Source organism: Sceloporus undulatus, chromosome 3 (genome assembly GCF_019175285.1).
Source record: "Sceloporus undulatus isolate JIND9_A2432 ecotype Alabama chromosome 3, SceUnd_v1.1, whole genome shotgun sequence".
Taxonomy (NCBI): Eukaryota; Metazoa; Chordata; class Lepidosauria; order Squamata; family Phrynosomatidae; genus Sceloporus; species Sceloporus undulatus.
Genome location: NC_056524.1, coordinates 47,226,252 through 47,238,136, shown reverse-complemented (window position 1 = coordinate 47,238,136; position 11,885 = coordinate 47,226,252). Strand labels below are relative to the sequence as shown.

At 38.9% G+C, this 11,885-nt stretch overlaps 1 protein-coding gene across 1 annotated transcript; it reads right to left on the bottom strand.

Moving 5' to 3' along the window:
* Nucleotides 1-3,085: 3,085 nt before the first annotated feature.
* On the bottom strand, nt 3,086-5,190 carry CREG1 (cellular repressor of E1A stimulated genes 1). The gene is made up of 2 exons (XM_042459562.1): nt 4,999-5,190; nt 3,086-3,274 (listed from the first exon to the last, which is right to left on the bottom strand). Exons 1-2 carry the CDS (start codon nt 5,173-5,175, stop codon nt 3,086-3,088), a joined length of 366 nt encoding a protein of 121 aa, XP_042315496.1. The 5' UTR covers nt 5,176-5,190.
* Between the last annotated feature and the right edge of the window lie 6,695 nt (nt 5,191-11,885).

The following is an 11,885-nucleotide window of genomic DNA, read 5'->3' as shown; positions in this document are numbered from 1 at the left end:
GATAAAGGAGACTCAACCTGTATGATTTATATTTGATGCATTTTTAACATTACTATATTCACAAGCTTCATTTATATACCGCTTCATACCACCTAAGCAGTGTCTAAGCAGTTTACAACTGTAAGCTAATTTGCCCCCAACAATCTGGGTACTCATTTTAGCGACCTCCTTGGAAGGATGCAAGCCTGAGTCAAGCTTGAGGCCTTTTGCTGGTCTTGAACTTGCAACCTCATGGTTTTGAGTGAGTGGCTGCAGTACAGGCATTTAACCACTGCGCCACCAGGGCTATTCACTGGAGAGTCACTCCTCTCATATCTGTTTTAGGCAGTATGATGTGGTCTGCTACAGTGAGAATGGTACTTAACTCCAAACCTCAGTTATGACTTAAGATATTCCTCATAAACTCATCTCCCCACTGATTTGCTTTAATTGTAACAAAGAATTGCATAAATTCTGGCAATAAATTCAGTTAATACTAGCTGGGTTCTCCTAACAGTGTTCATATTCTACTTTAACCTCTGGTTTCAGACTCTGGCTACAATACTGACAATTCAGAGATTTAAAAAAATTATGATCCAAAATAGAACTTACATAAAAGAACTGACATTAAGTTCAAGATAAGTTCTGAGAGTGTGCAACACAAGAGAACACAAGGCACACTGGTGTTTATAGGTAAGCTGGTAGTTCTTTCACATAGTGCCAAAGTCCAAATAGAAATGACAGCAGCATTTATGTATTATTGTTGTGTACCTTCAAGTCATTTGATTTATACCAACCCTATGGGGTATCACAGAGTTTTCTTGGCAAGTTTCTTCAGAGGGGATTGCCACTGCCATCCTCTAAGGCTGCGAGAATGTGATTTGTTCAAGGTCACCCTTGGTGTACATGGTCAAACTGGGATTTGAATCCTGGTTTCCAGAGTCCTAGTCCAACATTCAAACCACTATACCATGCTGGTTCTTGCCTAACAATTAAAAAAAGAAGCGGCAGAAGAGCGGGTCCAATGGGAACAGGAAAAGAGGCACACAGCTGAGGACTATATCCCCACCTATTCCCCTGCACTCCAGAAACTTTCCTCATCATCTCTGTCTCCAATACTTAAAGTAACACGCAGGCAGAGGTGCTGACAGGATATAAGCTATGGACAGAAAGAAAGCTCAGTGTTCATACACTCATGAGCTGTTAAGGGCACACTATGATCCCATGGTTTTCTACTTTTTTTAATCAAACTGTTAGTGGGTCTTAGTTTCTCCAAAACATGTTTGTCTTGTTGTCAGTGTGCATCCAGACAGTCTAGCTGAATTAGGGTTGAAGTTTTAAAAAATTAGTTTTTGGACTATAACTCACAGAAACCACTCCTTTACTACAGTTGGCAGGCAACTGTATTCTGGGACTCATAGTTCAAAAAGGTAACTTTTTCTATGCTCTATGGCACATGATCATTTTTGATAGGTGAAACCAGTGAGCGCATGAACATGGTAAAGCTGGCAAACAAAAATTATGTGTCAAGACTAGGGCATACAACACAGCTGAACATCTCAGGATGTTTCTTCATATTGATTAAGAGTTGGCACTGGCTTCATCCCCTTTTCTCCTCCTTCTGATTTTACTTCTGTCTCCATCTCATGGATGCTATGATGTATTTTCCTCTGCAGAAGCTTGCTGAAAGAGTTCATGCAATTCATAAATCTAAAAGCAGAATCATCTATGAAGGGTATGCATAAAAAATCTTTGTGCGCAGATTTAGATTTTCTTGGTTCAGATTCTTGATTTTTTTAAACGTAGTATGCACAGTATAAGCAGTCCATTGGGATTTTAAAGAAATATACACACTTGCTATTCAGCAATGTTGTCTCAATTCCAGCAGTATTCCTTTTTCCATGTTACAAAAATAGAGTAGACATTTGATTTCATCCACACAAATAAAATCTTCAGTGCCTACAAAGAAGGAAAAAGAGTAAGAATTGTTTAGGCTATTATGCATAGGGCACATCCTGGGGGAAAGGTGGCATGTAAATAAAGTAAATAAAATAAATAAATAACATCTGGATTCCACTTTCTGCATGCCTCTGTCCACATGGGAGGAAAGACAGAGTTTGGAGAACATTTTTGGACTACAATGGCCATGCTGGCTTGGGGATTCTGGAAGTTGTAATAAAAAATACTTTACAGACCCAGCAAAAACTATAACTCAGTGGTGAGGAACAAAGTTGCATGAAGATTGTCTAGCTCAGACACTTGCATCTCAGATTAAAAGATCACTGAATGCAAAGATGGGAAAAAACAGACAATAACTCTCCACAGTGTCATATAATCAAAGGACAATACTGGACAAGATAGAAAAGTAGGTCAACAAGGGGAGCATTATAGTCAAAGATGAACTCATAAATCCTACTTATTTCAATGGAAGAGGCTCAGTTATGGTTTTGATTCCCCTCATACCTTAGGTCTCCATGAAGATAACAGGGACTTCTCTTTTCCAGCTGGGAAGGAGCACATCTGAACCTCACATGACCAAATTAGAGCTGTGAGCCCAAGGTTCTCTCCTACCTAACTGGAACCAAACCCCCTTATATATAACAGAAATAATGCAAATTTCTCCCCACCCCCTTTTTTTTAACTCCTGCCCCCAACTTCCTTTTTGCTTTTCTGCAGTTTGCCTATGAAATGGTCTATGGTGAGCACACAGGGTACGCCCTCTGAAACATGCTAAAAATGTACTTTACACAGTTTTTACATATTAAAAATGTTACTTTAATTAAAAACACTATTTTACACATTAAAGACCTGTAAAGCATACTAACAGTGTTATGAATAACAATTAATGCAGAAGGTCATGGGACATCAAACATGTGTTATGTCTATTAAACATGACATTAATAATGCAATCCTATATGTCTACTCAGTCCCCCCAACTTTTGTGCGATTGTTCCTGCATAAGTCACTAGTGAATGCAGCCTAATTACTTGAGAAGTGGTTCTAATGATAATAATAACCAGAGCATGCAAGTCTTTGCCCTGAGTAAATTATTACACAAATCATCAAAACAAACCCCAAAGGAAATGTAACAATAAACTGCAACTTACTAGGGCACAGCATTAAAATATTCTTCTGGAGTCACAGTCTTGATTCCACCAAAGTAATCCAGGACCCAGACGTTGGTGATGTTGAATTTCGCAAAGAACCAGTTATGATCTGGTGGCCAGGTAGCCATTTCAGGATGTCTACTGAACAATGCTGTCTTTGCAAAGTCTGTTTCTGTGCCATTTGGAACCTAATAAACATAACTGGTTACCTGCTATGTAGTCTAAATACACCACATTTTAGCTAACCACATTATTTTATACTCACCTGCAAGCTCTCTCAATGTAAGGGAAAACAGGGAGACTATGACACATACAGGTGACCAAGGCCCACAGCCCACACTCATTTCAGCTAGAGTATACTCACTGAATAAAGGGCTGAAGAGTAACTCAACTATTATGTAAATCCCACTGAATTAATGGATCTCCTGTAATAGGGACTGGCAACTAGACTTATGCCGTACTCAGGATACAAATGACTGCTTAGGCTCAATCAAGCAAACTGTGGAAATGATTGTCCTGTTTTGGCATTATATACAGTATTCCCTTGCTATCTATGGGGAATCTGTTCCAGAACACTCCCCCCACAGATAGCAAAAAACACAGATGCTCAAATCGCATCATTTTCAATAGGCACATGTGCACAAGATTGTGATCACATGCATGCGTGCCCATTTAAAAAGCGGGGCTTGCCATCTGTGGAAGCTCAAATTTGGCATGTGCAATTTGGCAACTGCTTTTAAGAAGCTTAGCCTCATGGTTCCAGCTCAACACTTTGGAGCCATACCCTTTGCCAAGTACACTAAGAAAGGAAGGTGGTGAAAATTTTGTCCTTATCTATGAAAATCATGTAACTTAAGCTGCAATCTTATTCATGTACTTGGGAATAAATCCACTGAACACAGTAGAAATTATGCCAGAGTAAACATACTAGTATTGCACTGTCATTATCTAAATACCCTGTCACTCATTTACATCATCTTCTGTCAAATTATTTGGACACTTGGATTACATATTCACATTCAAATGTCCTAAATGTAAAATAAAAACAAAGAATTTTGTGGCACCTTAAAAACTTACAATTATAAAGTAAACTTGTGTGAGTCAAATCCTTGCTTACTGGGTATACAAAGATAATTGCCAAAAGGTCACCCAGCACTTTAAATGGGGCTTTAGAGCAAAGAGTCACTACCAGCTCATCTAAATTTAATTATCTACCTGGACTCAAAGAAGGTGTGCTATTTGGAACAACAAAGACTAAATGATACCGTGACTGCATTTATTCATTCTTATTTTGGAAGACTTAATAACTATTGTCATGTTTGTTTCCTATCAGCACAAGGAAGAGGAACATGCATTTGAAATAGAATTAGAACTTCCAAGGTTCCACTCAAAAGTCTACTGATGTCAGAAAAGTTGCATGCTGTTTTCAGTACCCCACTTTTATGGAAAACACCAGTCCAACCGGAAAACACAGAACACTACTTTGGTGTAATAGCCATACCTGCTGGGATGGTAAGAATTGTAATCTAACACCTGTTGAAGGAGCCAGGTTAGGGGAAATCTTAAATCCTTGTTCAGCCATGTAAAGCTTGTTGTGTGATGTTGGACCAGGCTCTGTCTTAGACTAACCTACATCACAGTATTGTTGTGAGGTTAAAAGGCAGACCCTTTTCACTATTTCCTTACCAGAGTTAAGAAAAGAACTAATTCTGCATCTCCTGCATTGGTCAGGTTCCTAACATTTAGATATATTTATGTCACTGCAAAATATGAAATATTAAGACAAATATTCAGGTAGCATAGTATAGCTCAGAAGTCTAGATTACTACTACTATGAAACTTACTCTCTCCAGTTCTAAGTTACCATTATGTTTGAAACATTCTCATGACAAGGACCAATATTATGTCTTACCTTTTCAACCAATCCAGAGAAGATCACATGGGCACACAAAGGACTCTGAGGATCATAACCTTTTTTCTTGCAGTAAGGAGTCTGTGCTAAAGACATGGTCAGAGAGGCATTCGCATTCATCTGAAATGAGGTAGCAAAATGAATTTCATAAATGTAAGAATATGAAAACACATTCATATGGATCCTACTGTCAGTGTGTTATGTAACAGTATGTTTTGGAACATTTTCATTTTCTTTGTATTTAAAAAATATTGGTCATATAATGAGATTGGAAATTCAGCTGATGTAGTTATTGGCCCTTCTCCCCTCCCCTTTACAGTCCCAAAACTATGTTCAAGTCATCCCTTGGGAAATGGCCAGATTAGTTTGTGAAGGAGAGAAGAAAGTGAAATTTCAGAAGCACATGATTTAAGTATGAAACAAATATTTTGCATTTCTCACTTGCACAACAGTAACCCACAGCCCTGAAAAGCAGAAAAAAATTCTTGTTATTCAGCATTAAGAAACTGCTGAATCACAATTATTTGGTGTGTGTTATCTGCAAACACAGGACTCCATGTGATGATAGACCATACAGCTGTCTGTTCAAATTGCAACAGATAAGAGCACAGCACTTTTTGAGGTCTTGCTTCCCCCTCCTGGAGAGAAATCATCTTTATCAGCAATATGTTTATCGTGCTCGACGAAGGCCATGACAAGTAGCTGAGCAATATACAAAACAGTCAAGGTAAAAGGTACAAAACGCACCCAACAATTTTACATGAGTTACCAAAGTTGTTACCTAGCTAGTATAAAGGATAAAAACAGTTCAAATTCCAATTGAATTTCCAAGTTGCCAACATGAAAAGAAATTAATACTTTGTGTCTCCATGCTACTTTGTAGCAGTTCTCTCTCTTTCTAATCTTTTATGCAGCCAAAGCGAAAAGGGGCACTTTATGTGTTACATACTCATTGGTATCACTCAAAAGGAAATTAACCAATTCTACAAGAGAGTCCCCACGTCCATTTATCAGAAAGGGTTTTAGAAATCTCTCTCTTGAGTCACTATAGAGGGGACTCTATAGTTAGCATATTATATATAGTGTCTTCCACCTGACATTGGCTACAAATACATAGTCTGTTTTCAAATAGCCCCTTATTATATATAATATTTGTCCAAAACTGCAGCTGGCATTACTTGAAATTGTAGTTCAGTGAAAGCAATTCTTAAGAAAGATGGCTTGAGCTTGATCTATTATCTGGTTCTAAAATGTTCAGCTTCCAAAAAAGAGAACCATGGGGACCATTTTGAGATCCTGGTTGACTTGGGCCTGTTACAGACTGCCAAAATAAAGCTGCTTCGGGTCTCTTTGGAGGTATGCTATTTAAATGATGCATGGGTCCTAAGAGTCTGGAGGTCGCGACAAAGCAACACTCCATTCCTAAGCACTGGAGTGCAGCTTTGGTGCAGCTTCCGGATTCTTAGGATGCATCCATCATTTAAATAGCATACCTCCAAAGAGACCCGAAGCAGCTTTATTTTGGCAGTCTGTAACAGGCCTTTAGATCCCTTTTTGAACCTATTCAAAATGGCCAGCCTCTTAATTGCCTCTTATTCAAACCCAAGGAACAATTCAGCTCAAGGAAGTTGTACCTGTAGTTACATAGAAGATTTTGTAAGTTTGGTTTCCAATACTGATTGCTCCTGACTTCCATGTAACACAGTGCTGGAAAACGGTCATTTGATAGAGTGGCAATTTGCTTAAAGTACCTTAGCTGGGCACAAACTATTCTTGTTTTAACTGACCGTCAACCAGATTCAGTACACAAAAAACCTGCAGGTGTTTCACGTCAGAGAAAAGATAGTTCTCAGAGAAATTTGTTCTGTAAAGGTCCTGAGGCTTTGCGGGTATTAATGTCTAACTCAGAGATTTCAGCACTGCGAAACATTTGTCCAGTCGCTTTACTATCAATTTTTTTAGGGTGGGTACAAGCCCTGACCTCCCTGGTTATAATGATATTTCATCAATGCTGATATCGTTTTCTCTGCTTTCAGCCTCTCTATGCCATTTCTCCAAGAGAAGCTCCCTGAAAACAATGCCCAGGTTTCTAAATAAGTGGGTTTGTTCCGTGGCATAAAATACATCTGTGCCTTGGACAATTTTTATCAAAAACCATTGTTTCTCCTGGACAGTGTAATTCAGCCTTACAGACCATTTCAGCTTCTTCTGCCACAGCAATTCTCCAGTAAGATTTTCTTTTTTCTTTAGTGCTGCCCATTGAAGTAGTGGTCGTAGGGACACTACCAAAGGGAAATGATCGCTTTCTGCACATTTTAGAATTTCAAAAGTCATTTAATAATAGGCTTTATTTACTGAGGGGAATACCAAGAGTGGGACCATTATGTAATCAACACCTTGCATGCACACACTGCCATTGGTCAATATAAGGTGGGAAATCTGTCCATTGATAGCTAGCCCACTGATATGGCAGGCTCACTGTATATGTCATTTGGCACATATGCAAGGGCCTTTCTTACAGAATCAGATGTCTTCATCAGGCAAGAAGTCAAATACAACATAGACAACTTGACTTCAAGATGAAGTGTCCAAGTTTCTACCATTTGTTTTTGCAATGTTTTGACTGATTAAGAGAGATGGAAATCTCAAAAGCTTTCATACTCTTTTGACTGTCCTGATAAAGGTATGACACTAGAGATAATGTGGATTTCAGACTACAGAATATCCCAGTATCTTTTCCCCCCTTAGTCTTTAACCTCACATAGTTATTAGCTTATGTCCCAATAAATATGAGGGCTTTCACAAACTGAATACAAGCCTAGCAACATACAGATTAAGGCTGTCATGAACTTCCTGCATACTTTAGAAGGGCAGGGAATCAGCAGCTCAATTACATTCTGGATAAGAGATCAGAAATCAATAACGTCTTCTACAAAACCATGCCGTATTACCATCAGAACACTATTTTCCTGCATATTGGATATGAGTGACTGAAAGCATATACGGTCGTCCCTCCACACTTGTGGCTTTGACTTTTGTGGATTTGATTATTCACAGATTTTATTAGTTTGTTCTCTCTAGGAATATCTAGGTCCTCCAGTGCAACTCTATGGTCAACTTTAACCAAAGGTTGCACTGAAGGACCTAGAAAGAACACTCACTAGGCATTTGTAGCTCCTCCAGAACAATTCTATGGTCAATGCCTGGCAGATGTTGACCACGGAGCTGCACTGGAGGACCTAGAGATTCCTAGAGAGGTGTTCTCTCAGGTAAAACCATAGTGTTTTGTTATTTGCGTTTTTCCACTTTCACAGGTGTCCTGTGATCCTAACTCCAGTGAATGTGGAGGGACCACTGTATAAAGGAGCAATAAAATTAACCTCACTGCAGTAACATGAAGGCAAAAGGGAGCAACTATAACCATTAGCCACACTAAGATATCACAATTAACCATGGTTAGTTTGTTGCTTTTGATATGAACCATTCACTGGATTTTTCCCCTTTTTCAAAACAGTCAAACCAGCAAACATTTGCCCATTCCACACGTTCCTGTCCCTGTCTCTCCCCCCACCCCCCATATAGTCCTCAGTTTAAACAGTAAGGGATCATTAGTGTAATAAAATATTTAAGCAAAATTGCAACAAATAAATAAATAGTAACCTAAAAAGAAAACATAGAAATTCACTAGGCCGGGGTTTGGTTCCAGGACCTGCTGTGAATACCAAAATCTATGGATGTTCAAGTGGCATTATATGCAACAGTCTTTTGTATCAAATGACAAAATCAAGATTTGCTTTTTGGATATATTGGGGGAGGGGGTATCATGAAGCTGTAGATGGTGGAGTCCATGGATACAGAGGGACAACTGTAAATAAAAGAGTTTATATCATGAATGTCTTTTTGTGAGCATCCAGTGGTTGTATTTGTCCATTAAAGAAAGTGTCTCTATTTCAGTTGGATTGTACTTTCTTTTTGTAATTTGGTGAAGCATGTTTTTCATGGCTACCCAAGGTTTGGATTTGTTTCCTTTTTGCTATTCAATTTTGTAGTATAACATACTTAAACTGTAATCCTGTATACACTTATTTCTGTGTAAATTTCATTAAACTTAATGATACTTAATAATAAAATAAAATTATTTTATTCTATTATTACTTACTTCTGAGTAGTCATACATAAACTTACTTACTTGCTAATTAGCTTACTTGCTGTTCACCGCTATGATCTTTGGAATAGTGGTATATAAATAAAACATATTATTATTATTATTAACTTGTACTGTTAACCATTTGTGCCATTTACAGTTAACCATGCCCCTTTTTCCTACCCATTGCAGATATTTTCAAGGAAAATGCTGTAGTTGCAAATAGTACGTCATTTGTGAATAATACCTGCAAACATGTTTTGTACTTGGAAATTGGTAGAATTTAGGATAAGATTAGCACTTCAGTAACCATGAGTCAGTCGTCCTAACCAAATGCAAGACTGTCCTCACTGTCATAACCAATTAACTTTAATGAACATCACTTGTTTGCTAGTGAATCATTTTAATTTACGCTTCTTTAATTGCTAGTCACTAAACTGTTGGAATCCAGTCCCCAGTTTCCAAAACTGAATGTTGGCAAATCTCAAAGGCATAGTCCACAATCTCAGAAGCAGAGTTGGTGTCAGGTCAGCTTTACCTTGCCTCAAAGGACATTTGTTGGAAATTAAAAACCAAAATCTATTTCCCCTCGATGTGACTACACACCCCACCTTTTGAATACTGGGGAACGATTAGTTTTTGAAGACCTGGAAAGAAAAATGGTATAGACAATGTTGCTTTTGTTCCATAGAGGTTTGGGGAGAAAGAATAGGGTGTTTATATTGAGCCTTCCAATGTCTTGCATATTAATTGTAAAGGAAATCAGTTTCCCAGCATACACAGCATATCATGGAAATACACTGTAGGATCCAGCTTAATCACTTCCAGCAGTTTCCCATAAACTGCTGTCTATCATTCAAGGCAAAACATACAGGCTTGTGTATAGCATCTATACGTTTTTCCCTACAAGACAAATTGCAGTTTCAGATGATGTCTCTGTGCAACTTTTATTGGAAAATAGCCTAAGAGGACACATTTACCTCCCTGTCATCTGCAATCCATCCCTACTTCATTATATCACAGTCTCACTTACTTGAGATACAATGATAAAAGGGACCGGAAACAAATGTGTTTTAGTCTGGGCTCCCTAGGGCAGATGGATAATATGATACAAATGAAGATGTGAAGAGTAATGGCAATGTGTTGATGCATCTCTTTAAAGGTATGTATTTCCCTACTAGGCATTTCATCTGCAGGTGTAGCATATGTATTTTAAAAAGGAAATACAGTATTTCATAAACAACAACACAAGTTAATACTTCCAGAATGTAATCTGATTCACAACTCACCATCAGAGCTGAGCCAGAAGATATATATATATATATGAGAATGAACATGACCCAGTGTGATGTAGTAGTTTAAGTGTTGGACAACAGTTCTGGAGATCAGGATTCGATTCCCTGCTTTATTGTAAAAACCCACTGGGTGACCTTGGAGAAATCATACTCTCTCAGCCTCAGAGGATGGCAATGGCAAACCCTCTCTGAAGAAACTTGCCAAGAAAACTCTACGATAAGTTTGCTGTGTGTGTGTGTGTGTTGTGACTTCAAGTAGTTTCCAATTTATGGAGACCCCTAAGGCAAACCTATCATAGGGTTTTCTTGGCAACTTTCTACATGGGACTTTGCCATGGCCAAGTTCTGAGGCTGAGAGAGTGTGATCTGCCCAAGATCACCCAATGGGCTTCCATGCCTGAGTCAGGGTTTGAACCCTGGTCTCCAGATTCATAGTTCAGTGCTCAAACCACTGCATCACACTGGTTCTCTAAGTTCACTTTAGGGTCACCATAAGTAAAACATGATTTGGAGGAACACAACAACAATGTATGCACAGAATAAAAACGAGGAACAACCCCTCAGAAGAAAGTCACTGGACTCATGGCTTTCCCTGATGCATACGGTAAAAACTGGGCTAGAAATCTGTTATCATTAACTGACATTATACTAATGACAATAACGTCAAAATAAGCATTCCCTGGAGTTAACTAGTAAGCCAAGGGACCTTGTAGCACTTTCCATACTGATTTTCCAGACTAACACAGTTGTGTCTTTGAATTCTGTTGTGTGCCTTCAAGTCATTTCCGACTTAAGGTGACCCTAAGGTGAACCCTATAACAGAGTTTTCTTGCCAAGAACTGTTCAAAGGAGGGCTTGCGATGGCCTTCCTCTGACGCTGAGAGAGTGCGACTTGGCCAAGGAGTGCACCAAAGACTTCCAGGAGATTACCATGTGTTTTATAGACTATAGCAATGCCTTCAACTGCATAGATCACAAAAAGCTATGCATAGGTGTCAAAGGCATGGGAGTGTCACCACATCTGATAGTCCTGATGTGAAAGCTGTACTTAAAGCAAGAGGCTCCTTACTGTTAGAATAGAATACGGAGAAACAGAATGGTTTCTGATTGGCAAAGAGGTCAAGCAAGGCTGCATCCTTTCACCCTATCTGTTCAACTTGTGTGCAGAAAACATCATCAGAAAAGCAAGATTAGACTCAGGAGGAGGAGGAGGAGGAGGAGTGAAGATAGGAGGAAGGAACATCAACAAGCTAAGATTTGCAGATGACACCATAATGCTAGCAGAAAACATCACAGACCTAGAACTACGGTCGTCCCTTCATTTTCAGACAGACCCCCCCCCCCAAAAAAAAGATGGAAATTCACATACATTCAAGCCCCACTGGCTTCAATGGCCGCACGCCTTGGGTGCCCATGCCATTATACCTCTCCTCATTTGCCAGGGGACC

Coding starts and splice junctions, on each gene's coding strand:
- CREG1 (XM_042459562.1), bottom strand. CDS start 5,175: ATGAATGTGTTTTCATATTCTTACATTTATGAAATTCATTTTGCTACC. Junction 3,275..4,998: donor TCTCTGGATTGGTTGAAAAG/GTAAGACATAAT, acceptor TATGTTTATTAG/GTTCCAAATGGCACAGAAAC.